The 17,347-nt window shown below is 38.4% G+C and overlaps 1 protein-coding gene across 1 annotated transcript; it reads right to left on the reverse strand.

Moving 5' to 3' along the window:
* Nucleotides 1–8,031: 8,031 nt before the first annotated feature.
* LOC146390368 (nuclear factor 7, ovary-like) lies at nt 8,032–10,721 on the reverse strand. The gene has a single exon (XM_084923429.1). It carries the CDS (start codon nt 10,568–10,570, stop codon nt 9,212–9,214), a length of 1,359 nt encoding a protein of 452 aa, XP_084779555.1. The 5' UTR covers nt 10,571–10,721; the 3' UTR covers nt 8,032–9,211.
* Between the last annotated feature and the right edge of the window lie 6,626 nt (nt 10,722–17,347).

Raw genomic sequence — 17,347 nt, forward strand, 5'->3', positions numbered from 1 at the left:
AACTTTTTTCCACATATAAATTTGAAGGTAACCTGTCATTGAAAGTGGTTATTTCAAGCACTGGAGTAGAACTCATGTAGAACACAATGTTAATACATCTTATGTTGATACATGACATGTTTCTCACATGTGTGAAGACTTTGGATTTGAGTGAAGTTATATTTTTTAAAAATGTAATCCTACAAAATGTAATGCTTTTTTCTGCATGTAGGGTCTACCGTACAATATAAAGTCCCTTGAGGTGACTGTTGTTTTAATTTGGCAATAAATACAATTGAATTGAAAAAAATTGAATTGAACAATACGGGTTCATGCGCATACACATATATGTTTCTATGTCTGTGTGTCATGTCAGGTCTTGTCCCTGCGTTGGTCCTCCTTGGTCTCTCAAGCTCTGGGGGCCTCTGGATTTCTGGGGCCAAGGGCTCCCCAATTCATGTTTCACATCCTGGTGGGGCAGGGCTTTGGCTCCCCACAGCCACTATTAGACACTAACGTGGAGAAACCTTATGAACACAAGCACGCTCACACGCACAAGTATTCACAGACACCCACTATCTTGGCCGGCTGCTGCCTCTAAAAATATTTTGTATTATTGGTGCTGTGTGCTGTTCAATGAAATGTATTATTTATTATTTACTGTTGTTTATTCATATGTTAGTTGTTGCCATGGTTTCTGTTTTTGTTTTGGCAGGCGTTGAAGCAAATTGTCAATGTTCCTCTCTCTCCATCTTTCTATCAATCCATCTGCTTCACCTCTATTTTTTCTCTCCCTCTCCTTCTTGTAACTTCTTCCCAACTTCTCTTTCTTCTTTGTCTTTTCCATTCCAAAGTCTTGTCCTTTTTAATTTTCATCATAGCAAATCCAATTAAACAAAACAAACAATCAAAAAGAAAACCCTTAAATACCTTTAAACCTGACAACTGAGAGACCATAGAGAAAATCTGACATTTGCTGATGAGGTAAATTATTAAGCGACTTTTAAAATATTAAAAAATAGAAATAAAAAGATGATCAGTTCTTTTTTGTACTGAGAACCAGTGAAGGGACATCAATGCTAGTGTAATATGTTAAGAGAAAATGTATGACTAAATGCACTGACTGCTCATAGTTGAGTGCACTGGAATTAGACAACTCATTACTATAACTGCATTGTTCATTGACTGGCTCATCCAAAACTGGAATCCTGGTACCACACTCGACTCTTCTGTGATGATAACAGAGAAGAACGGTTTAAAGGTTCAGTTTAAGCCCTTCTAAAATGTTTAATTATCAACCACTTTGGGAGGTTTTTCATTTCTGAATGATATCCTTAGTTCTGACTTTATTCAAACTGTTAGGGCCTCATGCATCAACTCCTGCCAACTTCGATAGCACATCTTTGTTATGAGAAGAGCCACATTGACATGTTCAGACACAGTTTTAAAATCGCTTAAAGAAAAAAATACTAATTATTTGAGTTGACCACAAAAAAGACATAAACAGCAAACTGACCGAGGCAGTTTTCTGGAAAAAATAAGGCCCATTCCTCTGTGTTATAACCTTGAATGAGTTTCACATAAAATGCATTTTTGATAGTGCAGTACACCACAGCCCAACCTGAGCATCACCCACACGCAAGCCTATGATTTAGTGCCCCATGCATGGATATTGGAATAATCATATTTAACCAGAACTCAGTGGCACAATGGAAACAACGACTGGAGGCCAACTCCGAGGCAGTTACCATTAAATATGGGCTATATCAACGTAATGCACTGACCCTGCTGCTTTACTGCATAGGCGTTGACCCGCTAAGCCATCTTGTCAAAAAGAGTGGAAACAGATATAGATTCGGGATTTTGGTGACCATCAGACACCACCTGCACATGGATGTCATCAAGCTTTATGCCAGGAGTGAGCAAGACGTTGGTACAATGATCCACTCAGCAGGATCTACACTGAGGATATAAGGATGTCATTCAGATGGGACAAATGTGGCCCCATGGGCCAGAGTGGTGCAAAGTGTGGGAATGTGACTGAAGGGGTGGCTTTAACAGAAAGCAGTCATATAAAGGACAGCTACAAGTACTTGGGTATCTGACAAGCCAGCAGGAACTGTGAGACAGATGCACAGAGGTCCATCACAGCCATGCACTTACTACAGGAGACAGGTGTTTAGAAGACAGCTGAATGGTAGAAATAAGATTCAAATCATCAATGGGTTTGCTCATCCAGTCATTAGAACCAAGGTGTAATAACAAGCTGGCCACAGGAGGAGACAGGTGCCACAGATGTCAAGATACAAAAACTGTTTACAGTGCACTGAGGTCTCCATCCAAAGTCAATCACTCTGACGCTAAATGAGAAATGAAATGAGGGAGGGCGAGGATGAGTGTCATAGCCACAATCCAGGATGAAACATGGACCATCCATGAATACATCAGGAAGATGAACTCTCGAGATGAGCTGCTCATAGCACAGACTGAGAGGGAGATTTTTTTATAGTGTGATCTTTAAGTGTCAGGAAAAGGTTGAAAAATTTGTAGTGAAAATTTGGAGGGTGTTGGAAAATTTTTTAGTCTTTAACTTCAGGTTTGGAGATTGGGGCCAGTCCTCAATATGTGACCTGAAAATACATTAAAAAGAGTAAGTGGGAGTATAAAAATAAGAAGCGTAAAGTTCTTTCCAGAGAAAGGAAAAACATTCTGCAGTGGGTTGTTCCTGGAAACAACTTTGTACATCAGTGTAACTGTCATGGTTCTTGGTTTTGGTCCCAGGGTTTTGAGTTTCTTTGGAGTTTTTGGAATCACCTTTATTGTTAAATGTTTTTTGTTGTAATAACCACCATTTAAGAAAAAAGAAAGGAAAAAAACATATTAACCTGCTATTTAACTCACAGTTAGTGATTTCAGTAAATTTGTTTGCTTTTTGAGAGTTTGTACAGCTTATATACATTTATAGTCTTTGGGTACAAGTCTGTCAATCCCTAACTATTTATCATCACAGATATAAATGCAGTAGGATTAACCCAAAGAAGGTAGAATCTAGACTATTTACAGCAAAAAATATATTCATCGTGTTGATAAATTAAAATTGGCAGATAAAATATCAGTGATTCCAAATTCTCTGTTAAGAAAATGGTTTTAAAAATTTAATTTCATTACGGTGAAGTGTGAGTTAAAATAATTATCTCTGTGAATCACCACTCACTGGGAAAACCTAAAAACAAAACTTTTATGAATTTAGAGTAATTTCCATTTCTTTGTTAGGTCCCTCAATCATAATTGATGTTCAAAATGATTTTAGTCAAAGTGATTCATTCATTTAAAGGAACTCTAACAGAATGAGGTCCGCACAGTGGCCACACTGAAAAGACAAGATAGATAATTACATGCCAAAAGTGAAATCACTTCCTATCTGCGTATAACAAATCTATACGTCTGTTCTTCTTTAAATATTCTGCTTAGAGTGAGCTGTGTTTCTTTTCCACAGGGGTAAATGTGAAATGATTCATGAAGTTCCTCCATTTTCTGAATTCATTCGTTATTTATAAAACTGAAACTGGTTTTCAAGTAAATCACACCTGAGAAGACTCTGCAAACATAAACTTTGATCCAACATGCGTTTGCTCCCACTTTGAAATCTAACTCCATCTCAGACTTTGCACCAACAGCAACATGACCCCACCTTTCAGCACACAGAGTGAGTAAATTCAGTCAGAGGCTCAGTTGTTTACAGCTCTGTTATATTCAGTCAGGAATTTCTGAACCCTTCACGTTTTACCATGCAGGCTACAGATTACTATAAATAAAGGGAACAGAACAGAAATAAACAGAATTCTATAAATTAACGGAAACAAGAATAAAAAACAAAGAAACAAACTTGTAAAAATTATGGAAACACTTTACATAATAGAATGACTATGATGCAACTCTAAGATGAATAACTACAAATGACATATTACACAGTGTCAATCATTTTTTTTCTTAATGTACCCTAACACATGTGCTCTTTAATTTCTTTGCATGTTGTTCTTGCAACACATAAATTTATCCTCATAACAAGAGGTTGCTGGGAAGACTAAACCAGGGACTCCATGACATTAAAATACATCCATAAGTCCTCCTGTAATATACACTACAGACCAATTCAGATCCCAAAAGAATTTCAACACCAGCATTCCCAGTATGGTCACAATGGTGTAAAATGCTCTCTTCTTTGATTGGTCAACCCTGCCTCTGTTCCTGCTCTCTTCTCTTGGGCCTGAATGAATTAAAACACAGAGAACAGAAAGGCTGCAAAAGGAGGAGACGGTTAAAAACAATATCAAAACACATATATTCACAATGGCGAGGATGATATCTTTTATCATTATAAAACCTGTTATTGCAAAGCAAAGCAGCCAAACACAGCCTATGCTGATATTCCTAATTCTGACCCCTCTTTCTTTCCTTAAGCTCCGATAAGTGATGGGATGAACAGCAGCCATGTAGTGCTCCACACAAGTCAGCATGTGAAAGAAAATCAGTCCAAACCAGCAGATAGAGTAAAGAAAGAACGCCCAGAATAACATGTTTAAATTATTCATGACGCTACCACAATAGCTGAAGATACACGCTAAGACAGCAAACAGATACACGCTAAGACAGCAAACAGGTCCATGATGACGATGTTGTAGGTGAAGCAGTCAGAGTGACTCAGTGTTACTTCCATGAAGGTGGAGCCTTTTTTTCCCTCCATTCTTGGAGACCATGTTGGAGGATGAGGAAGATGGCAGTGATGCTAAATGCACGATAGATGAAGGAGCTTGGTTCAGAGATGAGACAGTAAAGATGCAAAGAGGACTGAGAGGAAAATGATGAGTTTGCCAACATCTGGAAAAAAAAATATTTTAAATTGAACTCCTACTTTGACTCAGTTAAAAAAAAAAGAAATCTAAAATGACATTTATTTATCAACTTTTTATTTCATTGAATTTAATATATAGGTAGATTTTTTTTCCATTCATAAAATGTTTTTAAGAAAGTACAGTATCATTGCCCAGCCTGAAGTGTGACAATGACCAAATGGGAAAAAAAGTTCAGCAATGGAAATTATGTTGACATACACATGCACAACATAGACACACACACCTAAATCTTCACCCATGTCATGCATTTTTTTATTGACTACCACACACTACACAAAATGCAAGATGCGCCTCATTTGGCTTAATCCACCTGCTGAGTTTATTTTGTCCATTCATTAGGATTAAAAGTGTTTAGTATTAAAATCATGTGCAGAGCTTGGCATATTCAAATGAACCAGAGGCATTAAAGGCATCATCTGTCACTGTCTCACCTCTGTTGTGATGTTAGTTTTGTATGACATATTTCCTCAGTAGCAGGAAATATGCAAAGCTGCATGTTTTTAGAGCACATTAAAATGTCCATCAAGGATTCTTTTCAAGTTTTTTTAATTTTCTGTCACAATATGCTGAACTTAAACTTAAAGAACTTAAACACATATAAACTTTGTGGTACCCTTCATTGTTTCTTGTTATGTTTATTTCATGCATAAGCATGACATATTACTACATGAAAGATGAGAAGGCATTTAAACTGTCTATCCGCTGTGTTCATGGTGCACAGTTAGTACACAGTTAGTCAGAAAACTGCAGAATTTTTAAAAACCATACAGTACTATTACAAATAAATATTGTTTTGGTAATATCACTTAATTTTATAAAAATCAAATGAACACCAACCTTTGATTATGTTCTCTTCTCTGTTGACTCCTGTTCATTTGATTATTTGCTCGACAACATAATAGAGCTGCACTCCACCCCACTCTGTCTCTCCAAGTATAATTTAAACATAGTGTATTTACATTCAAATAAAGACATGTGGCAATGATGAATTAACAGTGAAATAGTTGCACGATCAATGAATTGATCAGAACTCTGTGTTTACCTGTAATCCCAGATTGTCTTGATGCATGCTCAATCACTCAGGTAAGTGAATCTCAAAAGGCTGATTCTGTTCATCTGGACGTAGCGTTTTCTCATCATCCACTCATTGTCTCATCGTGGAGTTGTGTCATCCACTTGTCGTCACTCATCCAAATGACGACAAGTGGATGTTTCTCACACTTAAAATGCAATGTCAAGATGAACAGAATCAAACTTTTGGGAGTGGAGCGAGTAATGTTTTACATTCATTTGATTCAATAATGAATCAGCACATGCAGTAAGGTTGATTTCTAGAATCGATTCCAATTCACAAGTTCCCAATTTGATTCAATTTTGCCTCAGACAGTCAGAAATATTATAATTCTGATCATTTATCAGTACTGACACTTGTGAGACTGTAAACATGAGCTGTAAACATCAGAACAGATGCCTTTGTGTCAAAGTAACTGAGGATAAAACACAGGAAAAAATGTGGGAGATTTTTCTAGCCTGAATTTTTATAGCAGATAACCTTAAAAATATTCTGCAGTAGAACTAAAATGGAAGAAATCATGAATCAACATATGAACATTACCTGATGCTGCTGAAGTGAAGCAAAGCAAAGTTAGAGGTTGAATTAGAGACACAGTTAAATGTCTTGCAATTTGGCATCATCATGGCTTTGTTGCAGGTCATTTCTAAAAAAAAAAAAAAACCCAAAAACAAAACAACAACAACAGCGGCTAACAGCGCTGTACACAACAGTAGACTGGTGCGTAATAAGGAAGCGCATAATGCAAAAAACAGAGATTTGAAATGGGAAACTGTGCTTAAAGTACACTGAGAGAGAGAAAAAGCGCTGTGCAGAAAGTGTGATTTTATCGTTGTGGAAGTAAAACAGACAAAGTAAGAGGGAATTCATCACAATGTTTATCAGACATTGTAGTTTGGATCTTCTTTTGCTGCTGGCTCAGTGAATTTTGGCCGGAGTGATGAAACCTGCAGCTTCAGAATCTGTGGGATGTTGACTTCCAGTCCCGCTTCTCTGCATACTTGCCTTTGGGTGAGAAATCTGCACTTTGTGTGGAATCAGTTTACCTGCTCTCATTTAGAGTTTTAGCTGTTTGGTGGTTCTTGAAATAGTTTTCTGAGTTTTATATCATGATATGTGCTGCGTGGCAGGCAGGATTGGACCCAAATGCATGACTCATAAAACAGTCAAAAAACATAAACTCACAAAAAACAAACTAAACTTAGAAAACAGGAAACTAGAAGCAAAAGCACTGGGAAAAGAAAACTCTAACATCATGAAACTAGAAACACAGGGAGATTCACATACATGAGGTGGTATGACGCGACAAAGGGCAAAGGCAAACACGGGGCTTAAATATACAGAGGATATACAGAGGAGTAATGAGGGAATGGGAAACAGGAGGGAGACACAGCTGGGATTAGACAAAACGAGGCAAGGGAAGCAAAACTAGAAACACGGACATGAAACACAGACTTTCAAAGAGGAAACAGGAAATATAACACAGAGATGCAGACTGAGGCAGAGAGACATGACTGACCGGGGGGAACATGTAGCACAGAGACAAAGGGTAACCAAACGTGAAACACAAGGGGGTACAGGAACAGAAACTCCAAGCTTCTCTAACAATACTCAAGAAGTATAAATCAAACACAAAACATTGGGTCACCTGAGATTCTGGCGTTTATGGCAAAATACATTTACATTTAAAAATCGATTCAGGATTTAATGAATGATATCAACTTAAAACATGTACCTCGCTCCGCATTCCAAGGGCTGCAACCTGCAGCGCAGCTCTCTGGGCATCAACTGTTGTATTAACAAAAAAAAAAAGCCGTGGCAGCTCATTAGCTACACTTCACCTTATAATCAGAAGAATTTTCTTCCTACATACATCATTGTCATTTAATGTTGGATCTGATACAGTCAGAAGAATTTTTCATCAAAATACTTAAGCAATGATCACAGTGTCTCAGAAAAGGTTTTACTTGCAAGCAGTTGTGCTCTCTACATCGCAGTGTACAGAGCAGTGGACAGAGTAGGACTAAAGCACACAATGTCTTCCCCTCATTTATAGTGGGGTTGAGTTTTACGAGTACTTAAACGTATAGAACTTTCCACTGCCCATGCAGACATGCTGAGAACGGTGGTCTTATTTTCATTTAAACAGCTCTCCTGCTTTCATTTCCTTCAAACAGCCTTTTTTTCTGTTTCACAAATCCCCTTTCAAGATTGATACTATTGATATTTGGATCAATCCGCCCTGCCTTCTTGGTGTAAGGCTGAAGTCATTTAATGTTCATCTGCATTCATCTGTGAGTTGTCAGAAAACACAAGGCAATCTCTGATGACTTCTCAGAGCAGCGGTGTTCTGTGCAATAAAGCATCTCAGATCAGCTGGTGCCATCTTGAGGTCACAGTTGGTTATTGTGCCTGAAATCTGTTTAATTGTTCCTGTTTTCCTGTCACGCTGAAAGGGAAGTATTTCTTGGGTTCTTCACACATGCTCATTTTGTTCTGATGGTCCTGTGATCATCCATGGAGGCAAACTTCAGATAAATGTGTTTAGCCTGGTTAGTTTTTCTAAGTGCAGTGGCTTGACTTTTCAGAAAAAGGATCTTGTCATCATAAATTGTTTGCTGATTGTCAATGTTTGTTTTTATTAGTTTTTTTTTTTTTTAAATCATTCCAAAGATAAAACAAAGAAAAGACAGAGTTAATCATGTGATTATGGCAATCCAGTATTCAGAAATATTAATTACAGAGAAACAATAATCAAAGTTTATATTGGACACAGTTTATATATCACAATGCATCATTCTAGAAACATCATTTCTTCTCCAGTGTAATTCTATTTAATACATTTCTACATATCCTATCTCGTCTTATACTTTAGTTCCATCATCAAGGTTATAAATGTAATTTTGTATTCACATTGCCCATACACATTACATGTCTTCAAAAAACTGCCAATAAAATAAACTGTGTGCTGCTGGTTAGTCAGATAGCTTTCTAACTTCTGACATCATCACAGATTAAAAACTTGATAAAATTTTAAATATAGTTTGGGGGTCATTCAACAAGAAACAGTGAAATGATTTTCCATGTGAAAAAGTGGACAGCAGAAACAAAGAAAGAGTGAGAACAGTGTGAGTAATAAAGAGCTTTGGAACAATAAGGCAGCAGGAGGACAGCTGCAGTTTAACAGGTTTGTAACAACAGTAAAATATAATTATAATGAATTAATTTACACTGACAATGACACCTTCTACAGCAGAACCTTCAATTTACCAACCACAGTGTTAATGAATGGAAACATCCTGTCAGTGAAAGTGTGTGTGAAGGTGTGTATGTGTGTGTTAGTATCGGGATCAGAGAACGACAGCTTTCCTCTGTTACAGTTCAGATTCACTCTGATCCTCTGAAACTTCTTCTGTACTGAGAGAGCAGTGTCTGGAGCTGATGGTGACCACGCATAATATTTACCTTCATAGAACCTTATTCTCCATAATCCAGACAATCTGTCTCCCTTCCTCTGCACAGACTCTGCAAACACACCCAGGTTCCACCATGTACTATATCCAACCTCGACATCCCAGCTGTGAGTCCCTGATTCAAAGCCTTCAGAGCCCAGGACAGAGTAGAACCGATCAAACCTCTCTGGATTATCAGGAAGCTGTTGTTCATCTCCTCGTCTCACACTGGTCAGATCCTCAGAGAGGATGAGTTCTGGATGAGCAGTGTTTGTGTCCAGAATGATAGGAGTGTAGGAGACCATGTCCTTCATGTTGTTCCAGATGTTGAAGGTCAGATTGGCCAGGTGTTTGGCCTGGTTTAACAGAGCTCCTGAGGGCAGCTGTGGATCATCCAGCAGGGGGCAGTGCTGGACTCTTTCCACTGCAGCCTTGTAGTTGTTCAGGAATGAGATGTCTTCACCTCTCAGCTCCTCCTCTGTGGCTCTGACTGTGCCTGAAAGAGCAGCTATGTGTCTGCTCAGGGACTCCATCTTCTCCTTCATCATCCCACTCTTCTGCTCCTCTTCCTCCCTCACTGCAGCCAGCCTGTCCTCCTCTTCCTCTGCTAGAAACTGGCGAAACTTCTTAAACTGCTCCTTAATCCGAGTCTCTGTGTGTCGGGCCTGGACGTTAATGTGTTTTGCTATTTGATCAAACTTCACTTGAAGTTCTGCACAAACCATCAACTTCTTCTTTAAGGACTCCAGAGTTTCCTGAAGTTCCTTCTTGTGTTGTTGTGCAGCTTCATCAATGGGTCTGAAACTGTGGTTGGTGTGTTTTTCTGAGTCTCTGCAGATGAGACACACTGGCTGCTGATGATCCAGACAGAAGAGTTTGAGTTTCTCAGAGTGCAGACTGCAGAGAGCCTCTGAAGCTGTCTGATCTCCGTCTTCTAAGAACGACTCACACAGGTTCTTTAAAGCCAGGTTTACAAGTTGATCATTCCCTGAAGATCTTCTCTGACAAACTGGACACTCGTGTGTTTTTTTCTTTCTCCACCATCTCTTCAGACAGTCTTTACAGAAGCTGTGGCTACATGACAGAATAACAGGATCTCTGAAGACCTCCTGACACACCGGACAGCAGAGATCGTCCTCTGATCTGGAAGCCATTGAGTCTGTGAGTGAAGCTGAAAACAGCAGACAGGAGTTTTGCTCAAACTCACATTCAGTGTGTGGAGCGTCAGCAGCTTTAAGCAGCAGCGTGGGAGTTTTCCAGTTTTCTCTCCTGTAGCTCAGATGAAACTTCTGGTTTGATCTGAACTCTGTCTGATCGTCTCTGCGTCTCTCTTTACTACGTATGAATAACATCCTTTTGCCTAGTTTTTCTCAGGTGAGTCATGTGAGGGGCGGAGCTTAGCTGTTGCTTCACTCATAAATAAGAGTGTTTCTCATTCCTGAGTTCAGATACTTCACCTGCACATGTCCCAACATGAAGACCTTTCTGAATCTTAGAAAAGAAAGTCTCATTCAGTGGTGCTGCAGAAACTTCACGCTCAAAAGGGACGTTTTTCTGGTTGTTTAGCAGACTCAGCAGCAGATTTTAATGCAGGAAAACAAATACGGATCATTTCATGTGTTTAGTCCTGAGAACACTAGTCATTGGCTCATATATCATATATCAAAACCTCTGAAGTCTCCTCATTTCTCAGCCTCTCTTTCAGCTTTTAGGAGACATGATGAACTTCAGTTCATTTCATTTCAGCTATTTTAGTGAGAAATATTTAATTATGATGCTGTGAATCTTTTTCACACTAATGTTTGAAATTTAAGTTCAGCTAAATGTTTTTTTTTCCTATGGAAAATTTCACACTTCCTTTGAATATCTCACATGAAAAGCCTTGGAATAGTGTTGCAATTTGGAAGACTGCTGCGGGAAAAGGAACATCTTCCAAACTGACTTCCTGTAGAAACCAGTTAAACTGGTTGGGCGCCAGTAATAAAGGAATCATCTTTTAAAATTAGGTTGCTGCACAACTAGTAAAAAACTGAAATGGTGGTAAACTGCTGTAAGAACACTTTTTTTTCCTACTAATAATCTTTGCACTTAACGAACATGTTTCCAGACATTCAGACATCAGTTTAGACAGTTATATTTATCTTTCTTCACAACTAAAATAAACAACACTACGGAAACCAGGCATAATTTGTGTTTTGGATTCCTGAAATAAACAACTAACATTTCACACATAGGTTTTAGGAATTTCAGGTATTTGAACAGCTACTCCAACATATTTAACCAATCATGTCACTATGCTCTCATTTTGATAGTTTAGTCAGCAGAACCTCGGCCCTGTTTCTTAACACTTCTTATCTGTTTTTTGCTTTTTAATAGCGCTCAAGCTATTTGGGTCTGAAGATTTTAATAGCGCTTGAGCGCTATTAAAATCTTGATTCCTGTAAATAAAATCTATAAACCGGTCTCTTCTCTCTGGATTCTGCTTTGCAGTTGCAAACACTGGCGTCATGACACAGAACAATAAACCATCAGAGATCCCCTCTGCACAGACTCTAGACATGTTTGGTCCCTAACATGTCTAAAGAAAATCAAGTGCAGCTTTAACAGTACCCTTAAGTTTGTCCACATTATGAAATACTGATGGAGTAAATCAGAGAAACCTGCAGCACAGCTCTCTTGGTGTCAGAAAGCACTGGCAGCTCATAAGCTGGGCTTAGTCCCATCAAAGAGCTCTTTAAAAGAGGAGTGGTGTCCTGAAACTTTAACATCTGTCCTTGCCGCAACACACCTGAATAAAAATTGTAGGTCATTAGCAACTGCAGTCCGAGGTGGCAGCCCCTAACCCTACTCACGTAAATTTCAATAAAAGTGCAATTTTAAAAAAATGTATTTCTAAATCTACTTTCATTGCACCATGTTCATTCACGCTTGAGGTGCTCTAATATGAATCAAATAGCTGAATTGCCAGCTCAACATGCAGTCAAGTTCTATAGTCTTGCTAAAGACCTACGAATTTTATCCAGGTGTGTTGCAGCAGGGACAGATGTAAAAGTTTCAGGACAACGGCCTTCGAGGACTAGAGTATGAACCCTGAGGTTTAAAAAGTGTAGTCTGTGATGAATATTACCCAGCAGGCAGTGCAGAGCTAGGATGGATCCATTAGGTTTGGAGATTCGGTAGTTCTAACTGCCTCTATTCTCTGGATGTCTACTCTGATATAAACCCAGCCCTGTGTAGTCTCGCAAGCCCAGTATCCTACCACAAACATCCACTGCGGCAGGTCCCCTCCAGATCAGTGTTCTTGGAATGTGACTGGGCTTAATATAGTGGTTTGGAAAAGCAAGCCATGAGGGTTTGTTACTTTTAGAAGGCTGGAGTAACCCGTATGAGTCATATATAAGATGTAAACTAGTGCTCAGAATTTAAACTTTACTGTTTCAAAAAAGGTTAAAAAGTCCACAATTTAGAATTTTGAATGCAGGATATTTTATTAAAGCAATTTAGCAGGAGGAAAACAAAAGAATGCAAATCAACAATCAAATAAAGCTTAAGTTCAATAACATCTGTGGTCTCACATCTGTCTGCTCCCAGGTGTTCTCGGGTAAATCTGTAGGCTTCACGTCCACTTTCCCAGCTGTCAAGCTGTTTGTGACATCACTGGTCTAGTCCAATCATCTTTCTCCCGGCCTTCTTCAGGCCATTTAGTATTCATGCCGCTTACTTTCAATCTCACTGTCATTCTGTCATGCTCCCTTGCAGATACCTTTGTGAAACACACCTCCTCCACATCACCACCTTTTCACTAAGGCTCCATTCATGGCACCATCTTCATCTCCAACACCAGCATCTAGACTCCAGGGGGTCCTGCGCAGCTCGCTATCACAGCTGGAGGTCGGTTCAGAAGAAACGGGCCATCAGAGTCTAAGCACCACATACTTCTATTTAAATTATGTATAACAATAAAGCATGTCCATTTCTTTCTAATGGTCTCTCCTTATTAAAATAGTAATCTTCATAATCAATTCACATGAATTATATCTTATTAACCTACTCTGAGCTGATGCTGGTTATGTGCTGATCTTTGAGAAGTGAGATTGAGAAGAAAACAGGAACGTCCAGACCTGAAGATGTGCTTATCTCTGTGTAATAATACAACAAGAAAAGCAGCATTCCTTGGAAATTCAGTCCCACAGGAATACCGTGGAAATCAAAAATAAGTAGAGAAAGAGCCAGTAAACACAAAGTCATTAAGAGGGCCCACAGTGTTCAGCAATCGGTTGCTCAGGGTTGGATCTTCAGATGATGTCATCTGCTCATCGCAAGAGCTACAGGAAGAGACAACTCCAAATGTTCCTAGGCGCTCTTGCAACACACAAATTTACCCTTTCTGTATAGAAATAGCAAAGGCAACAAGAGGTTGCTAGGAAGATTGAACCAGACACCCCATGACATTAATATGCATCCATTAAGTCCTCCTGTAATATACACTACAGACCAATTCAGATCCCAAAAAAATTTCAACGCCATCATTCCCAGTATGGTCACAATGGTGTGAAATGCTCTCTTCTTTGATTGGTCAACCCTGTCCCTGTTCCTGCTCTCTTCTCTTGGGCCTGAATGAATTAAGACATAAAGAACAGAAAGGCTGCAGAAGGAGGAGACGGTTAAAGACAATGTCAAGAGGCAAAAATTCACAATGGAGATGATCATATCTTCTATAATTATGAAACCTGCTATAACAAAGCAAATCAGCCAAACGCAGCCTATGCTGATTATCCTGATTCTGACCCCTCTTTCTTTCCTTAAGCTTCGATAAGTGATGGGATGAACAGCAGCCATGTAGTGCTCCACACAAGTCAGCATGTGAAAGAAAATCAGTCCAAACCAGCAGACAGAATAAAGAAAGAACGCCCAGAATAACATGTTTAAATTATTAATGATGATACTATGATAGCCGAAGATAGACCCAAAGACAGCAAACAGGTCCATGATGACGATGTTGTAGGTGAAGCAGTCAGAGTGACTCAGTACTTCCATGAAGGTGGAGCCTTTTTTCCTCCATTCTTGGAGACCATGTTGGAGGATGAGGATGCAGATGGGGAGGACGAGGAAGATGACGGTGATGCTAAATGCACGATAGATGAAGGAGCTTGGTTCAGAGATGAGACAGTAAATGTATAAAGGGAGGGAGGTGTTCATGGAGGAAAGATGCAGATCCAAATTGAACAATGTTGCCTTTGCCAACATCTGGGGGAAAAAAAAGAATAGAATAGTTCTTCATTCTCATTGTACAACAATAAAATTTTGGGTGCTTCACACCAACTGTGCAGAAATGAAATATAAATAGTGAGACAGCGGGAATAAAAAGGAAGGAAAAAAGCCAAATCATTTGAATAAACTTACATTTTGTCTGTTTAGCCTTTATATAGTTTGTTTATTCAACTCCCCCCCCCTTTTTTCCCTCCTAATTTTTATTTTTATTATTTTTATTATTATGTATTTTATTTCTTCCATTATAAGAATGTATATTTTTTTACTATCATTTTACCACCAAGTCTTTGATTAACATTTGTCAATGTGTCAACATGTGTCAAGCAAAATGTGAGAGAAACATCTGCTACAAAAGATTATAAAAGTTTATACCATAATTTTTCTGAGCTTCCTCTGTGTTTCTCTTCACAGAAACAACGTGTCTGTATACAATTATTTGTTCAAAAGATATGTCAGCCCCGCTCCACCTCCTGCCTCAAAACAATCAATTCAAATATGGTAAAAAAAACCAAACAAAAACAAAAAAAAACTGAAACAGTGGAAAGCTATGAAAAACCATTCAGCAATAGACATACACAAATCAACCACTAAGATTACTCTACACTAATGCAAACCTTCACTTCACTGATGTCCTGCATTTCTTCTTTGACTACCACACACTGCACAAAAATGCACTATGTGCCAGACTGGGCTTCATCCACCTGCTGCTGTTTATTTTGTCCATTGGGACAACAAGTGGAAAGAGTTGAAATGATGTGCAGAGTTTTGTATATTCAAACAAACCAGAGGCATTAACTACACCATCTGTCACTGTCTCACCTCTACTGTGACTTTAGTTCTGCTTTACATATTTCCTCAGTAGACGGAAATATGTAACGCTGTATTTAAAGTATATTCAAATATCCCTCGAGACTTATTTTCATATTTTTCATTTTCTTTCACGATATGTTGCTGAAAAAACTCTGACTCAGAACTTAAACACATAAAGCCTTTGTGTTTCCTCTGCTGGTGCCCTTCTTTGTTACTTGTTAAATTTTAATTAATTAAGAATAAGATTGATTAAGGTACTTTGAAATATTTTACATATAAACTGTCCGTCCCCAGTGTTGTGTTTTTTCATGCACTGACTCAAAAGCCTAATGATATTCTGAAAATATAAAACAACTTGTACAGATTTAGTAAGACAATTTTAGTGTTTATAAAACACATACTGTATAGTACTGCATGGATGAATCGTGTTATATGTGGAAAAAAAAGGCTTAAAAACTGAACACACACAATTTTTGAGATGCTCTTATCACTATTCAGAGTTCTAACAGATCTTATGATTTCCAAAACATAAATCAACTTTTTATGACACAGTTATTCATAAAACTGCAGACTTGACAGAATATAGTGGAACTGAAAATAACTTCTTTTTTTTTAAATCTAATTTAATTATATAATAATCAACACCAACCTTTGGTTTCCGGCTCTCCTCCTTCTCTGTCTGTTCTCTGTGGGATTATTTGCACAAAACACTGAAGCCACACTCCATCCCTCTCTGTCCAAGTATTATTCAAATTGGTGTTGAAATAATGTGACAATGATATAATAACAAATTAATAATTACTTGATTAGTAAACTATTACAGTATCATAGCCCAACTACCTATACATACTCCACATACAGAACATTATGTTTATCTCTAATACTAGAGTGAGTATTATTCGACATTTATTTCATTCAATAATGTATCAGCACATGTGGTGCTATTGTCAGTGTTAGGGCCCCTGGCCTTGTAAGAAGTGAGCCTGCCTATCTTCAAGCAAATTCGAGTGTGGTAACCCACACAGAGAATTGGCTGTTGCAACCTGTGGCGCAAGGAAAGTCTATTGGACTTTTTCTCCCTGGTAGTGGGAAGTTCGGATCTTGTGGGACGGCTCCCAAAGAAGAGCCGGCTCTTTTGGATCCCAAATGGCTCTTAATTTATTATTATCTGTAGCCTCATATTCTAGCCTTACTTGGCAAATATGAATGTGCTGTGTATTGCTTAAGCTTTTTGCATTTAGCGTTTTTATGAGAAGCCTTATAATTGACTAATTTTGTGTATTTGTTCTGTTACAAAAGCAGGAATTCTTTTAATATTTTAATCATACTTTTAATTTTAATTTAACACAAAAACAAAATACTGAAAACAAATCCACAGAACAGAAACCAAACTCAGCAGCCAAACAGTCTGTCCTCAGTGCAGGTTGAAATTCAGGGTGATTTGATTTCTCCTCTGTTAGTATCTGCTTCTTCTTTAAACTGCAGCCAGATGCTGCTTTGTTTACTGGAGTCAGTCTGCAAAGCCCTTTTGCACATGACACATCACTACTGCCTGGAGCCCCACCTGGAGCTCATTGTCATGGCTGTATTTAAGACCAGCGTTGACCACTACTCTTCCCAGATCGTCTGCTAACCAGCGTCGGCATCAAAAACTGAGCTCACTATTGGAGCTGGGAACAACCCCAGATTTTTTGAAGCTTATTAGACCACACATACAAAAAAAAATCCACAACATCATCAGCAACCAACTTCTGTTAGTTACAAAAAAAATAAAGAATTTACTAAATCAAACTACCACATCAGATTTGAAGTGTGATTAAGTTTCAGGAACAGGCTGAAAGACATAAAAA

The sequence above is a fragment of the Perissodus microlepis genome, chromosome 3, assembly GCF_051167445.1.
Source record: "Perissodus microlepis isolate ML-2025 ecotype Zambia chromosome 3, ASM5116744v1, whole genome shotgun sequence".
Taxonomy (NCBI): domain Eukaryota; kingdom Metazoa; phylum Chordata; class Actinopteri; order Cichliformes; family Cichlidae; genus Perissodus; species Perissodus microlepis.